Source organism: Charadrius vociferus, unplaced genomic scaffold, assembly GCF_000708025.1.
Source record: "Charadrius vociferus isolate BGI_N301 unplaced genomic scaffold, ASM70802v2 scaffold198, whole genome shotgun sequence".
Classification (NCBI taxonomy): domain Eukaryota; kingdom Metazoa; phylum Chordata; class Aves; order Charadriiformes; family Charadriidae; genus Charadrius; species Charadrius vociferus.
The window spans coordinates 2,307,154-2,323,572 of NW_009649951.1; the positions used below are offsets into that span (position 1 = coordinate 2,307,154).

A 16,419-nucleotide genomic window follows, 5' to 3' on the forward strand; every position below is an offset into this window, starting at 1 on the left:
TAAAAAAAAAAAAAGTCCTAAGTCCTAAAACAAAAATCCCCAGGCTTTGGCTGGAACTGACTTATTATATTCCCCATATCTGTTTTTCAAATGCAGGTAAGCACTTAGAATAATTTTTGCCATCAAATACATGCCGTTCATTTCAGCCTTTCACAGATGATATATTTTGTCTCCTCTGTATTCACTGTGACTTTCTGCCATTGAAATCTTGCTGCTAGCAGTCTTGGGATAACCCCTGCTGGCATTGCAGGCAACATCCTGGGAGGCCTCTGCAGACCCTATTTTCTAAACTCAAATAAATACTGGACTATGCCAATAGGATGTGTTCCAAAATTACTCAGACTTGCATATGCAAAGGGAGTGATTATGATAGCAAATGGGGTTTCATTCCCAGATAATCTATTTAAATGGGCAAACCCAAGTTTTTCAGATGAAGCTCAATTTTTGAATTGTGAAACTCTCACCTGGACTGTTTTTTTCCTTAGACCCAGGGAGATACCCAAAGCATAACAATAATAAATTGTGCAGAACAGAGGAAGCTTTTTTCCAGTATCTTCACATTTGTATTCATTTTTGCTATTGATTCTCTCCCAGAAAAAAAAAAATAATCAAGCTCCTTTTGACAATACATTTATTATCTCTTCTTGCTATTTATAGCCTCACACAATGTCAGACTGCTGATATCATTACAGTGCAAGTGGAAATGAGGTCTGACAATTTTCTGGTTCTTTTGCACATTTCTGGTCTTGGATACCTTGCATAAGTTAAGTTGTACTTGGTTTTGTCTAAATTTGACCAGTGTCCTGGTCAAGTCTTTCTTTAAATCACCTCACAGTTCAGGTCACGATGAGTCCTCCCCAGCCTAGTTGTGAGGATATTAGAAGACATCATTTCAGCAGTTTTGATATTTTAACTGATGTAAAGGGACCATATGCCATCTCACCCTAAGTAATAAGGATACTAACTCACAAAGGAAGCCCACTGCACTTCCAAAAAAATGAGCCCAAGTGTCTTTAATCCTGTTCAGCTCCTTTAGCTACAGATATGTAATAGGTTTTACTCTCCAAAGTGAGAGTTAACACTTTCAAAATCAGTGAATTGATTTTAAAATTATTCACTGCACTGGTCCATACCTGGGTCAAACTGTACAAGCTTGGAGGGAGTCACTGTAAAGTCCTTTCCCAGCATAGCAGATATTTCATTGACCTGAGAAGAAATCAAACAATAAATGCCATGCTGTGACATATTTCACCAAATCGCTACATTTTGCTGTGCGCTGAAGCTACAGTGTGCCTCTCCATGGAGTCTCAAAAAGACACGCCAACCTATACATGTGAAAAAAAAAAAAAAAAGATAAAGGCCTAAAGAATAAACCTCGTGATATGCAATTGTCATTCTGTCCTTGCTCATGGTTTAAATCTCATAGTAAAAAAAAATTTGCTCATCTTAAAATTTTGCCTCATCCCCTCTCAAATTGCTACTTGACAGCATCAGATAACACTGCTGTTCACGGTGCCTGGGGACCCAGCCATACCTGGCTCCTGGGCAGGCACACCATGGTGTCCTGGAAGAACGTCTGCCTATTTAGCCCTTTGTGGGGTCTTGGAAGGAGCATTTCCTTGCAGAGCTGTCTGTCAGCTCCAAAGACTCTTGGGATAGGCATGAACCCATACATACAAAAGTACGAGGACTTTGGCGACTCCCTGAATTTTCATAGGAGGCCAGCAGAGGACACCAGCTTCCACGCTACGTTCTTGATGCTGGAATCAATTTCACAGCTCTTTTTAGCTGAGTGACAATCAGAGTAGAGTCACTGGAATCCATGAAGGATAGAGCAGGATGGCCTCTGATGAAGTTAATAGCAAAATTCTCACCGACTTCAGTGGAAGAAAAATCAAAAATATGTTTCCAATTATGGCTATAATCCTGAGAAACAGTGAGGGAAACTTTTAGTACTTTTCTAGGAAAGGGAGCTGGTAAAATCCTGGAATTTCCATTTTACAAGGAAAGATAAAATTTGTTAAGGCAAGTTGCACAAAGCCTATTTTACAAAATTATGACCTGCAGCTTTCAGTCTAATTTTTCTGACATAAGATAGAGGCTGCTACTGAAAATATACGGGGTTCCTTGGGCCGTTTCCTAGGCTGATGGCAGTGGGGGGATAAATGGGGGAGGCTGCCATGACTGTGGAGTTGAAGCTCCCATACCTCCTGTGCTCCTCCAGAAGTCCGAAGGCCCAAAGCCTCGATTTTAATGTGGCAAATCCTGGAAACCCAGCTTCTGAGCACAGCGAGAGAGGAAACTGCCTGCTTTGTCACGGAAGGTCATCAAAACTGAAATGCTGCTCCAAAACATTCCTGTTTTGGTTAATCAGCATTTCACCTTAAAAATCAGAAAATTTTGTCAGAAATTTTTCAACCATCTGTACTAGCAAGGACAATGTCTCGGTAAGTCCGTTTTGAATTGCATGGCCTCTTCGCTGATTACTGAAATACGTTTTAAGTCTGAGGAAGAAATTAACAGTCTCCACTACTTTACCTTCACGGCGATAAAGGCGGACTCCGCGGAATGTCCTGCCCTGGTGATTTTCAGAGACACCACTCCCACGTTCTCACACACTTCATACTCAGTCTGTTGCATTTCAATCCGAGACCACCGTAGCTCCAGCCTGTGGGAGAGAAGGGAAAGACTGTGTGAAGAAACGCCACCTCCCCTGCTGCCCTCACCCCCTGCTGCTCCGAGGTTCAGTGAGGAGACATTTCTCTCCTGAATGCTGATTTAGCCAATACACATACTGAGTCTTTGTTTCCAAATCAACACATTTGTGTGATTTGGCTGATCAGAAAGAGCTGGAGGCGGTTAATAAATCTTCCAGTCGAGCCCTGGTCTAACTCAAACCAAGCCTGAACCTTGTTTTAGAACCAGAAGGGTTCTGCAGCAACTTTGAGAAGAGCAGAGTTTGTCCCTGACCCCAAATAGGCCGAGACAAGCGATCACTGTTTCTTCCTGGTTTCCTTTATCCCTGTAGTTTTATTTTAGTCTCATTCCCCGGTATTTTCTCTGCAATATCCTCCTTTCCTGCCACCTTCCTTCATTTCTCCTCTAACTCTCCTCCTCTAGAGCATAGGGCACACCCCAAGATTTCACCTCCTCAGTGCAGTGCCCTCACCACTCCCCTCACTTTAATACCCTGTGTACTTCGCTCTTCAGCCATAGAAGTGGCTGAGTCCAGGCCTCATCTCATACACTGAATTTTAGAATCGTTTATAGGGGATGTGACCAGTCCTTGGAGGATCACACACTGCACAGGGTAGCCAACAAAGATCTCACCTTTTAAAATGCTGTGATAAAAAGCTGTGCTACTTACAAAACAATTTGAACTTCTCTAAAACAAACTTCTAAACCTTTCATGGTCGACTAGCTCTAACACTAATGGAAGTTGCCTCCTGTCCTCCAATATCCTCTGATACTCAGGGTATGGGCAAGCCCTTTAGAAGCTGATTTGCTTTCGTTTTGTTAAAGAGGATGCATGTGCCAGATGTAGTCTAGCAGCATTCAGATAAAAGCTGGGATTCAATTTTAATAATATCAACATGCAAATTAAACTTGTATTTTGAACCAGTGACCATTAGGTGATGAATTGTTAAAAACAAACGAAAAATAAATTACCACACACAACACCACCACCCCCCCAAAAAAACCCAAAAATGAAAACAAAAAACCCCAAAACAAAACAAAACAAAACCAACCCAAAACTCTCACAAGCTTTTAACTCCAATATTAAAAATGTTACTTTTTGCTTAAAAGCCAATTTCCCCTTTGTTATGACATCCAGTGCAGCTAACAGATAAATGCTACATCTCTGAAACTCCTATTTTCCATACGAAATGTGGCTTCTCTTTGCTCTCTTCGCAAAGCTCTGTCTTTACACATTGGTCTTCATACACAAGAACCCACGCTTTCCCACCAGCAGTGGCAGCGTTTGGATGCTGGTTTTACCACCGGTGCACCTGCAAGCTGGCACAGGGCAGCTGGGACGCACTGGGAGGCGGTGGGAGCGAGGGTATGGGGGATGCTAGCTGTGTGCAGATGTGTTTGTGTTTGTATATGGGGACATCTTTTGGCACAGCGTGTAACTGCCGAAACGCTGTCACTGCTGTGTCCCCATCCTCCCCCCAGCGTGCCAGGCAGCGTGCTGCTCCTTTTCCCTTGCCACCATCCCTGGTTTGCCAGTTTATCCCAGGAAAACAGCGTTATTTTTCTCAGTTACTTCAGATTAAATAAATCGGTTGAACGCTCTGCCCTTTTTTCAGAAATAAAGAGAAACATTTCCCGTGCAGTAGACCTACTCCCACTTTCAGCCTTTTATCATCAAAGCACAGTTCAGATGATACCCAAGTCTCCAATTTTAGTACATTAGGCTTATCATACATCACAAGGAAATTTTCATAATAGGCCTTGTATAAATTGTGGTAGTGGGTGACAAAGACCGTGCTGCATGTCCTTCACCTTCTTTCAGTGCGCTTTTGCAAATGTTCGGCTCTCATAGCTTTCACTGCTTCAGAGAATCCCCTCCATCGTGATCTCAAGCTTGTAAAAAAGCATTGCCATCAGCACGGGGCAAGAGTGACCTCCAGCTGCAGGACCATGTACATGAAGCAACAGTCCCATACCTCAGCACCCAGTAGCTCAGGTCTTCAAATGCCCAACTCCCACTTAGTGTAAACTGCATTATGTTTTTGTGTGAGGCCCAGAAAGCCCTTGAGAACTGTTCCCCAGTCTGACCTGGAGCTAGCCCTTTGTATTTCACCGCCTTGAGGGGAAGAAACCTTCTCTACTCGTCAACAAAAGCAATGACAGTTTAAGCCACAGCTATGTTCAGGTCTGCACAGCTTCAAGCCCAGCGGGTTCGTTCCCCTCAGGGGACAACACACACAGTGCACTACAGCACGCACCACCGAGGATCCCGGTTACCTTTGGGGCACCGCAGAGTTCCCACTGTCATCTGTGACTTGAAACTCCAAGTTGTCTGAATTCACCTCCTGCGATGGATTGATGACATAAAGTATGATTTTGCTGTTTAAATCCTTTTGGCTAAACCCTTCCTGAATAAATCCACCTGAGAAAGAAAAGAAACATTCAGGTGAATCAAAAGCCTGTTAGTAAGAACCACATAGCTCATATACGCTGTTTCCCACTTTTCTTTTTGTTGAACACTTAGGAAATTTGAACTTACAGAAAGCTGGTTTTATAGCTAAAGAGCAACATCCCAGCTCATTATAAGCCCCAGCCAATTTCTTCCCATGTCACCTGTTTATCAAATGGCCAAGTTCAATGTTCATCTTTTTTTTTTTCTTGACACAAAAAATAGTTTCTCAACGGCAGCTATTAACAATCATCTCAATCACCTCTTTGAGGATTCGTGATGAACATGAGACTCAGGTTTTAGTGTAAAAGCCTTCTTACTATATTCAAAGCTTGCCCAAAGTTTACTAAGAAATTTTGGTTTCCTCTATCAAGCAAACATTAACAGGATAGGTTTTGGAATCTGGTCCGCTATGTCCCAAAATACAGAGATTATGGAAGAGAGCACCTGTTGTTATATTTTCCAGGTAGCCATAATGAGGACCTCGTAAAATCTTAAAAAATATTTTGTCATCTTCTGTATTGGGGTCAGATGCCTTCAGGGACCTGGCAGTAATATAGATCCCATAATTGCCATTCTTCAGCAGTTCCACATCAGAAAAACAACGGAGATGGATGATTTTTGGTGCCATTTTGTCCAAATGATCCACCTAAACCAAAGTTAGACAAATGTATATTCATTTTACAGCATCAGGATATTCTTTGTCCTACTTTTTCTGAAAGCACAGTAACCTGCTCAGGGTAGCAATAGCCACTTCAACTCGCAGTCTGCTCCAGAAGTCTGATCTCCAGTTAAGTACTATTTCCCATGAGTGGTTGCCAGGCCCAGATTGCCCAGTTGCTTGCTGCATGCACGGGATACAGCACACACTGGGGAGGGCAACATAAATTCTGTGTATCTCTGCACTGTTGTCCCACACTCCCCATAGCCCTTCTCCTTTTTGATGTACTTCTCTTACAGCAAATGAAAACTCCAGCAAAGGTTTCTCTCACCTCTGTTTTACAATAACAAGCATGGAAACCTAAGGATTATGGTAATCACAGTCATAGACCTGGCCAGTGGTTCTCAAATCTCTGCCACCTTTCACAACTTCTGATGAATCTTCTAGCACCCAGCAATGGTGGTTGCTGTTTTTATATCTCATTTTCTGTACAACCGTCACTCCTCGCTCGTCATATAACTTCAAACTTTGTCATCAGGAAAGGTTAGGAGCCTCTTTCAGTATCAGTGTTTTGAAACATACGTAATTTTGACATACAATGCCACCAGGCCTACTCGGCATACTGAAACATGCCAGATAGAAACATACAACAAGTCATAACAAAGATGTCTGAGCCTGTGACACAGTGCAAAGAACTTGAAAACGAGGGAAATGGGAAGTGAACAGAAAGACCCTAGTAAAGGAAGGAACACTCAGAACAGGCATCTTACAAAGACTCCCAGAAGGAAGACAGGCTGTCCAGTTGTGGGAGGGAATTGGCTGTAATTCCAGATTCCTGTGACATGAAGCTCAGCAGTCATCCTAGTATCCCTCACATGCAAATCAGTGGTCGGGTACCAAGTGGAAAAGCTGAGCAGCAAGACATTTATTCCTCCCCATAACCGGGCTCAACATTAGGGTTGAGGTTTTTATGTAAACTATTTTAGCAAGTATACACTCGCTTATATTTATATACGCAGGATGTCTTTCTGCTCTTACAGTCTCCATCTTTGCACTCTATAAAATACTTTGCCTGAGTAATGCGTTGTGGCAAGTAGTTAATTCTCCAGGTTAATTATTCGTGGAACATAGAAAGCAAGTGTTTTAGCTGATAAATACCTCAGTGAAATCACAAACTGCAGCAAGCACCATTTTTCATCAAAATCACTACATTTTCCACCTTATCATGCTATATATCTCTTTTAAGTAGGCCTGTGGTCACACTTGCCTGAATGGTGAATGCCACTGGCTCGCTCTGCACCCTCCCATTCACGATGAAGCCTTGATTAGTCCTATCTGTTGCAACAAATGTAAATCTGTCAATCTGGGAATCCCCACCTCCATGCTTGTACGCAACATCCCTGTTGTCCACATCTTGCTGGGTGAAATTGTACTGCAGTAGCACAGCCCCTCGATAATAGAGATGACCGTACTGGGGCAGCTGAGCCAAGAGGAAGGTAAGGTTTTCTTTGGCAGTGTCTGGGTCTGAAAGCTGCAGGACATCAGGAGAAAGGAGTGCCATAGCGCCTTCCACTAATCTTAACCCTGTGTTCCTAGATAGTGTGGGCAAAGCTTGGTCGACTGGCTCCAAGGAGATCATGAATGTTCCATGCTTAGTCCTCAGTCCATTGCTGATGATGAATCTGGCAAAGAGAGGCAAGGTAGCCTTCAGCATGTGTTCTGGGTTCACCATGTACTGAAATGAAATGATAATACACTCCTTTACTACAGGACTTGCCTGTGTTGATACTGCAAAAGTAGCAGAGCTGGTTTGAACCAAAACCGAGGTTGTGGGTGGGGTGGATGTATAACTTAAAAACCTGAAAACAGATGGGCACGTGCATGGCAAGAGTTACAATGCATCTGCAAGAATTTGACTAGAGGCTAGAGGAATGACGTTAAGGATATACCTATCAGTCTCAGCAGTCATAACAGAGCTGGTCTAATCTGCTAGCTCAGATGTAGATGGAGCAGATCTAAAATGATGGACTGGCTGGGGGTCTTATTGCACCCTCTGGCATACATACAGAGGTTTGTACACATCCTTAAGTGTATCTTCACTTGGCTACCTGGTAGTGCCAACTGCCCATGAAAGTGTCGGTTTTGTCTACAACTTACAGAAAAAAAGTGTGTAAGGAGCATGGTCTGCCTGGACAATGTTTTTGGGTTTTTTTTTCTGTTTGCTGTTACAAGCCTTGTGTACCCAATAGCCCCATAAACTATCTAAAAAAGCAAGCTGGAAAAAGATCCATCTTCATCCCACTTTGTTTACGCACTAACTGTATCTGTAAATTTCTGTATATTCAGAGGAACTGATTTATGCTTCTTCGCAAAACTCAATTAAGATTTCATTGAAATACTAAGGTTCTGTGGGAGATACTGAACATAACTACACAAGTTGCGAGGCTAATTTTAAAAATGTAGATGTCCATACTGTGTATTTATCAAAGGGTCAGATCTACAAAGTTCTTATTCTATGCTGAGTATTTCTATTAATAGCAGCACAGCTTCTTATTGTTCTCTCCCAAGCAGTAATGTTTCTTTGATATACCAAAGATTTGATTACGCTCCATAGTTAATTTTCCTTTCCTAAACAAGAGAAAGAGAAAGAGAAAGGTGCCCAAGGCTGGATAGAAAATCTATTGGAAGCTTACCAGCTGGGTACAGGCTTTTGCCATACAAATGACAGCACATTCTGCAGAAATGTATTATCAAATTTAGTGGTGGATAAAAATAAAAAGAAAACCAGTCTTTTAGCCTTCAAAATTCATCCTGGCTTTCATTGCCAAGATTATTACTTAAGTAATTTTTCTGAAAGCAATTACATTGCACATTGTCAAACCCGTAACAAAACCTTTTGAGTTTATATGAAACTAAAAATTGCCTTGAAAATGTCTCACGATCCTTCATGTCTCATCACCATACAGTATGTAAGAGTGACCTTTCTTTCTGCAGAAACGTGACTGGTTATGCTGCGTAATACATGCAAAAGCATCTTGGAGAGTGGTTTTCACCCAGGTTAGTTCTGCCTGTGCCAGAAAGTTGCTCAGGGTAGACTATTCGCATTCCCTGACCTTTCTTTTTCTCCCAGCCTCCAATGCCCAGTGCTTTGAATGCACATACAGGTACACTTATGCAGTTCATCTTGTATGGGACAGTATCATGGGATGGTCGTTTCAGACAGTATGAGGGCCAGGCTAGCTGGCAGCTTTCCTCCTAGCATGCTTCTGCCATACATAAGTGAAATGAGGACTGGTTGACACTTAGATTATCTGCCTCCTCTTGCCCTCTTGACTGCAGACCTCAGATAAATATTTAAATAATTACAGGGTCAAAACCTGGCCTGTTGTTGCATGCCTTGAATGTAAGTGACTTTTAGTAGGTCATGGAGTGGAGTACTGTGTCACACAGGCTGTCCATCTAAAACTCCTCACTGCCTTCACCAATGCTGGGTGATTAGGGCTTGATCAACTTGTAAGCTGGCAGTATGCCATGAAACAGATGGGAATGAGCATAGGCAGACCAGGGACTATATAGCAGTTAGAAATATGTTTACCGAGGATGGTATTCCCAGCTGGGAACCTACAGACATCTGTCTGCACTGACCTAATGCTATTGTGCCAATGGTAAAAGGGTTGTGCTGTTAGTATCTAGCTGAAATCAAATACAGAACTCGAATAATGATGATAAATACTATGCTAAGGAAAAAAAAAAAAAAAAGAAGGCAAAACATGTTCAGTCAAGACCTCATCTATCTCTCAAAACGACTGGAAAATTGCAGCAGAAGTGAGTTTCCTCTGTTTCTTTTGATGGCTGTAAAATCATTTGGATGATGTGGCAAACAATATTTAAGCGAAAGACTTAGATAATTCAGTTCATGAAACTGAAGATTTGTCCAGTCTTCTACAGAATACCAGATAGGAGCAAACCTCCTGGTTATATACATCAGACTGAAGTTTACAATGCAAATGTTGTACGCCACTTGATTTCACAGGTGATGAAGCTGCCTGTGTCCAAGACGTCCTTTTCTCCTGCACTGTGGGAGATTTTGGTTGCTGTTTATTTCTGGTTTATGGCTGTTTCATCTATCCCTTAGGAATGGAGAGCAGCCAATATTCTCCTCACTCTGATGAAATTTAGGGGACAACTCTCAGACACAGTTAGGAGGACATGTTGCATGGTTTGATTTCACCGTTACCAACATTTCATGCTTTCTGCAGTTTGATGGCAACAGAGTTGGCTGTAGGACCTACCATCTGTCATGGCATTTAGAAGATAAAAATGGAATCATAAATAGTGCCAGCTCATTACAAAATCGAGCCAGCGTGTCAAAATGGAGGACATTAGCATGTTCTTTTAGTATCCTGCTGCCAGCATCTGATGTCAGGTTGCTAATCACTTGAAATCATCTGTCCAAACAAGCACTGCCAAATCTTTCTTCCAGGCCAGCAGCACCAAACAATATAGGCAAATTTATGTCTGAAGGAAGTACTTCAGTGGAAAGTAAAAATCTGATCAGTTAACCACCCCCCCACCCCACCCCCTGTAATTACCCATATAATTAATGTAACCATTCCTTGTTTAAATAATAATAATATGCTGCCACAATATTTATACATCTACACAAAACAAAGTTCTTTTCCAAATGATAACATCAAGGAACATCAATTATTGTGATTAAAACAGTTACTGAATATCAATATTTATTAGAACATCATAACCTTACTCTTATAAGGCTGACTTTCTAGTATTGTTCTAAGCTGTTGGCCCAAACAGAAGAAATTAGGTTTATCCACATGCACAGTTTGGCTGGAATTGTTTGGTCTGCTTTCATTAGAGTGGTATAGAAGTCACATTGATGCAAGTCACTCCTACACTGCCCAACTTAGGGTTGGCATGACTGCAACCTTACTTGTCTAAGCTAATTCTAGTTTTGGTTATAGTGTTTCACAATCAAGAAACAAAAAGCCGGAGCATATTTGTTCACTTTTTCTGTTATGACTTCAAATGGGCCAGACAAATCTCCTAACTATAATTTCCACCACATTGAATTTAGTGGAAGGGATAGTTTAAAATATTTCAACTGTGGAAAATGCCAAAATTACTTTAAGTTTGTCTCTAGATAATGTCACCTGGGCTGTACCAGTGTCATAGGGCAGTTCATTTGATGTCTTCATGCCCCACTTGCTTGACTTCCCTGCAAAAAAGTTCTTGAACTGGCTGAGTCAGTATGTCCTTGAATCTTCATCATGCATAATGGAAAATGCTGTTGAGATCAAAAATCTATTCATAAGAGAGTGTAAAAGGGGGTCTTTTCTGAAGTGTAACTCTTAGGAACTAAATCCTTCATTTTTCTTAGTCACAAATGAAAACACAATAAGGTTTTATTTTTTGTGTGGAAATTTTAATTTTACAGAAAGTCTATTTTCTGTCAAAAGCTGTTTTCAGAGGAAAATGCCAATCCTAGCAAGAAGTTAGCATTCTTCCTTTAAAAACATTTTCATTATTCCTGAGCTTTTTTTTCCCCTGGATTTGCTCTCTTTTACAAAACTGTCCCCAAGACTTTGAGCAACAATACATCTACTCTGTATTTACCTGATGATAACTCATTACATCATTCCACTCCATAACCAAGGGAGTTTCATTTACAAACAAAACAAGGAAATATTCACTTTAGGAGTGCACCTAGTCTAAGCTGGTCTAAGGTGAAGGCTCAGAACCAGGTGAAAGTAAACTTAAATATCACTAGGCTGCTGAACTGAGCCTATAGGTAACCAGGTTTACCCCAAAAACCCAATTGTCTGGACAAATTTCTGAGCTATCGCGATATCAGAATAGGTAAGTGGACTGGTTTTCCGTATGTTCAAGAAACCAAAGGAAAAATCCACAAAGTATGTTCTTAGTCTTTCTCCTCTGTTACATCTTAACAGCTGTGTATGTTTGGGTGCTATAACAATATTGAAGCTAGTATCATCGAGTGAATGTGGCTCTGGCTACATGTTCAGCATCAATTAGAAAATGCATTTATTACCAAAGCAGTCACAGCTATGTGTATTATAGTAGAAATATCTCTGCTATATAAATATTGAGAACTCCCACAGAGCTTCCACCTCTTTTTAATAATGTGTTTTGAGCTTTTTGCTTTGTGTTGTGTTACAGGGTTTTTTTTAATACCCAAGAAATCCAAGGGGAAAAGTTTCAGGGGTGAGGTGTTATGCCTTACCTGAATGTATCTTCAGGAACAACTGCCTTAGTGTTGTGAACATAGCAGACTATCTGTCTTGCTACATCCATTTGACTAAAGCTCGTAATGGGGATGCCAGGATAGCTGACATACTCTATTTGCCCGTACTGGGGTGGGGAGGTTATCACGTAGAGGAGCTCCTCTGGCTTGTCAGTACCATCCAATGCAAGGAGGACATTGGTTGTAATGTAGCCCCGATCCCCTTTTGTCACGGTAAGAGGTTTTCTGAAAACAGCAATGTCTCCTGCAGGGTAGACAAAACACCACTATAATAGTATTGAATTGGAAGTTGATCTCTTATGCATTCTTTCGCCACATGCAAGCCATCACCAGCAAAAAAATCGGTCTCTAGTCCAACCTTCTGTTCAAAGCAGTTTCAGCCATGAGATCAGGCATAACCACGTTGCTCAGGGCTTTATCCCATCATGACTTGAAAACTGCCAAGGATGGAGACAGCGCAGCCTCTCTGGACCTTGTTCCAATCTTAGCAGTGTCAGGTTAACTTGGTCTAATGTACGTTTCTAATCAGGATACAATAAAGAAAGAGAGACTGTAAGACTAGGGCATAAACCTGGGAGACAGACATGTTCTTGACCAGTGCTTTGCCTACTTTATTACATTCTTGCCATTTTTCTATACCTTAATTAACTCAGACAGAAAGCTAGTTTCAGAAGGATATATGCAACTGTATTCGAAAAGTACCTGGGAGTCCTGGGAGGTAAAGTGCAATGTGCAACATATTGCCTTAGGCAGAGCCTTTTCAAATCCCAGGACCACTTCACCAGCAGGCTCTGGCCAGCAGTGAAATCCAAGCAGACAGACTTTTGGGGTCTACAGGGAGACTTGCCAAGGGCCTACATAGCGCTCAGGGATGGATCAGGATATGTGCTCAGATCACCTTTGTTTCAGATACAGGCGGTGTAAAAAGTCAAGTTTGGCAGATCTTTACCCTTTTCCATGTCCTTGATATTTATGTAGAAGTCCACAGCTGGGGATCTGTTGTACCCATCCCACAGATAAAATGTGAAGCTGTCTTGGTTCTTGGATCCTATAGCTCCTGTATGGACGTATCTCAGAAGGTTCATATCCAGTTCTTCCTGAGTGCACTTCATTCCAGTTTGGAGGGTCATCCAGCCTTGGCCTACCTAGAAAGAATAAACGTCCTGCACTAAACAGATAGTCTCCCATGCATCCTCCCCAGTTAATCGTGTTTGTTTGCAGTTACGCAAACTGTTACTTGCAGCTGCCTGGCTTCCTTTCTAAGCTATAGACTCTTTCCTCCTAGTATGTTTTGAAGGGCAGTAAATAGCTGGAGTTGTTCCCAAGCAACTATAAGGTGGTCGTTAATAAAATGGATTAAATGGAGTTTAGCCACTTTTACTCCAGGAAGTACATTTCTGCCCACTTCTCAATGAGACACCAGTAAGATGAAAATTAAATGGTACCTGACCCCAGCGTATGTTTTCTATTTCTTAATTTCACAAAGCTGCTCTTGATTCTATCCGAAACCAGACCTAAAAGGATATCAGAAATGAACCTATGGTGAAGTTCAGGGAAGCACAGAAGTTTAGAGCCCTAGACAAAAATGTAAATTGCCCAATAAAATTTCCTGCTTTTCAGAAGGTAGCACAGTACTCCATATTGGACTGATCTGTGTATTTGACATTTAGCCTGCAGTAACAGTGTCACTGGCTTTGGAGCAAAGGCCATCAAAGACAGAGAGCTTGAGCACATGTGGGTACCCTATATGTTCAAACTGTCAGACTCCAGCCAGTAGATGTCTCTCGCTCCAGTGTGTGGGACCCCTTTAACTCACAAGTCTCATATGATCCACAGATTTTTGCAGGGATGCAGCATCAAAATACTTTCCAGGCTCACAGGTCTTAGAAACTCTTTTTTTTTTTCTATTATATATGCCTTCAGTTAAAAAGAGGGATCTTTTCTGTCTTTGTTCCTGTGGCTTATCTTTGGTCAACAGACAGTCACCTTTCCTTCCATTTCTAATCTTCTGCCTTTCCTCTTGCTATATCCTTTTCCATCTTCTTTTTTGCCTTCCTTCCCCCCATACTTTTCTTCCAACTCATGATTTATTGCTCACTCTTTCACACACACCTCCCTCCATTCTTTCTGAACCTTGAAGTAGCTGTCGTAATGGCTTACTTGTCACGTTTTTTTAATCGTGGACTTCCCCCCCACACCCCCTAGCTTTGATGCTTGATTTTCCCCCTCCATGGGCTGATTCTCCCAGCATCTCTCTCCATTGTCACTTCAGATGATCTGCCATGCTTTTCACCCTCCTTCTCCTCCTGTTGAGTATCTAGCCTTTAGTGTCAAAGCCTCTGGGACACCATTGTTTTTTGGCTCAAACACTCTTTTGACAATTAAACTGGCCACAGCCGTCTACTTCAAAACATGAGAGACATTTGGGAGAAAAGGAAGATGAACTTCATTCTAAGCTAAAAAGAGAGACTTCTTTGCATGCCTGTTTTTTGTTGGAAGTACAAAGACTAACCTTGAGCTGAAGCTGACCATTTTCTGGGATTCTTTCAAATAAGTAGTAAATTCTCTCCCTGGGGGTATCTTTATCTTCTGCTGACAGAACAGCACTGGAAATGATTCGAGTTTCTCCCATGTTCACCTCTATATCATCTTTCCTGTAAAAATTAAAATTCATGTATTGATGCAATAAAATAAAAGTAACCTTTCCAACATGTAATTTCTCTGCCAGGAATATGGATTATCCAGATGCTGACAGAAATGACAACTGCAGAAAGAATGGAAGGATGGTGGCTATTTCAGTTCAAAATAGAAAAAGAAGCAAACAGGGTAGACCAGTTTCTCCCTACAATGGTGAAGAACAACAAGGCAGAAACCTATAACATCCTGGGATTTACTACATTTGTCTTCTTCCCTGGGCCCTATTCCGCTTACCTTCATTCAATTTGTAAGAGGACAATGTAAACCAATAGACTGTGTTATATGTTACTGCTACTATAAGCCGTAGTAATACTGGCTCTAATGAACTGGTTCATTGAGAAAAGACTGCCTTTCAAACGACTAGTCTGTCACTCATAACCTTATCTTTAAGAGACACTACAAAGACCTAACTGGCTTCTTCTCTATGCTCTGCATTGCAGAATATTCCTGGGTTCTTGATTCAGATGAGTAGGTTAAGGTCACCTTTTCCTCAGCAGAAATGGCCATCACTAGCCACAAGTAAAAATTGAGGCAGCTCTGTCGAATAAAATCTCATAGTTTGAAATTCATGCAGAGTCTTGCTCCAGGATGATTCTCAGACTGCGTCTCCTCCATTTCTGTTCTCAGCTAGTAACCATCCTCCAGTTTGCCTCCGCACACCCTACTTCATCATTTTGCTGTTAGCTGTCTTACATTTTCAGCATGTGGCACCCAAATAGTATTATTAGACTATACAAAAGTTTCAAGGAGGTTGGAGGGAATTCAGCATATTCAATCATCCTGGGGATGGGACCTGCTCGAGCTAATCTGCCACAGAGCAGGTTGGGAAAGGACAGACTCCTTAGGCATTTGGGCAGCTAAATTCTGGCTGGTGGCAACTGAGCATGTTGTTTCAAAGGCCAAATACAGGTAGATTTTTACAAGAACTGCTAAAGACATATTCTTCATGTAACAGCCCTTTTCTTTGCCAAGCTGCAAGTGCCTGCTCCAAAGCAGAGTGAAAACTGAGATTTCCAAAAAAATAGTTGTCACAGTTACTTAGGGATTTCAGAGAATACATTTATTGTTCTCAGAAAGAGTGGAGATTTTTTTCCTAAAGTTTCATATTCAAACTGATATGGGCATGAAGCATAGAAATTTCATGTTTGGCAAAATGAGAAGCAAAGAAAATGGAATCACATGACAAAGCACATCAAGTCATATTAATGACAGATCAAGCAACCTTAACGATTTGCTCATTCCAGCAATAATCATGCTGGGACTATGCAAACAGAAAGACCAGGTGTCTGACCCAAAGACTGTGGAAGAGAAGATTCAAACAAAAAAAATAAATTATGATAAACACGTTTAGCTACACGCTGAATGCCATCTAATCCCAACTCATTTTTTTGTGTAGCAGTTACTTGGTTAAGTCCTTTTAGCACCCACACATCTCATCTTAAAAAGAAGCTTTCAAGGGGAATGCATGAGGTCCTTATATTCCCCAAAGGCACTCCCTGCTACAGGATGGAATCCAAGAGGTGACAGATTGGGTTTTTGGCAATGACTGTGAATAAGCACCACTGTTTGCCAGCCAAAAACATCCCATCCCAGATTCTTCAGTCTGTTGACCATAGCTAATGGAGATGAGAA

General features: G+C 41.5%; 1 protein-coding gene across 1 annotated transcript in view; it reads right to left on the bottom strand.

Annotated features, from left to right (window-relative positions):
* Nucleotides 1–1,110: 1,110 nt before the first annotated feature.
* Nucleotides 1,111–16,419, bottom strand: part of LOC104292161 (FRAS1-related extracellular matrix protein 1-like) — a 45,980-nt gene continuing 30,671 nt past the window's right edge. The window contains exons 21-28 of the mRNA XM_009891497.1: nt 14,603–14,744; nt 13,040–13,235; nt 12,070–12,334; nt 7,075–7,489; nt 5,594–5,795; nt 4,975–5,119; nt 2,539–2,668; nt 1,111–1,206 (exon numbers count right to left, since the gene is read on the bottom strand). Of these exons, the coding sequence (XP_009889799.1) occupies nt 1,111–1,206; nt 2,539–2,668; nt 4,975–5,119; nt 5,594–5,795; nt 7,075–7,489; nt 12,070–12,334; nt 13,040–13,235; nt 14,603–14,744 (1,591 nt within the window). The remainder of the gene's footprint in view (nt 1,207–2,538; nt 2,669–4,974; nt 5,120–5,593; nt 5,796–7,074; nt 7,490–12,069; nt 12,335–13,039; nt 13,236–14,602; nt 14,745–16,419) is intronic.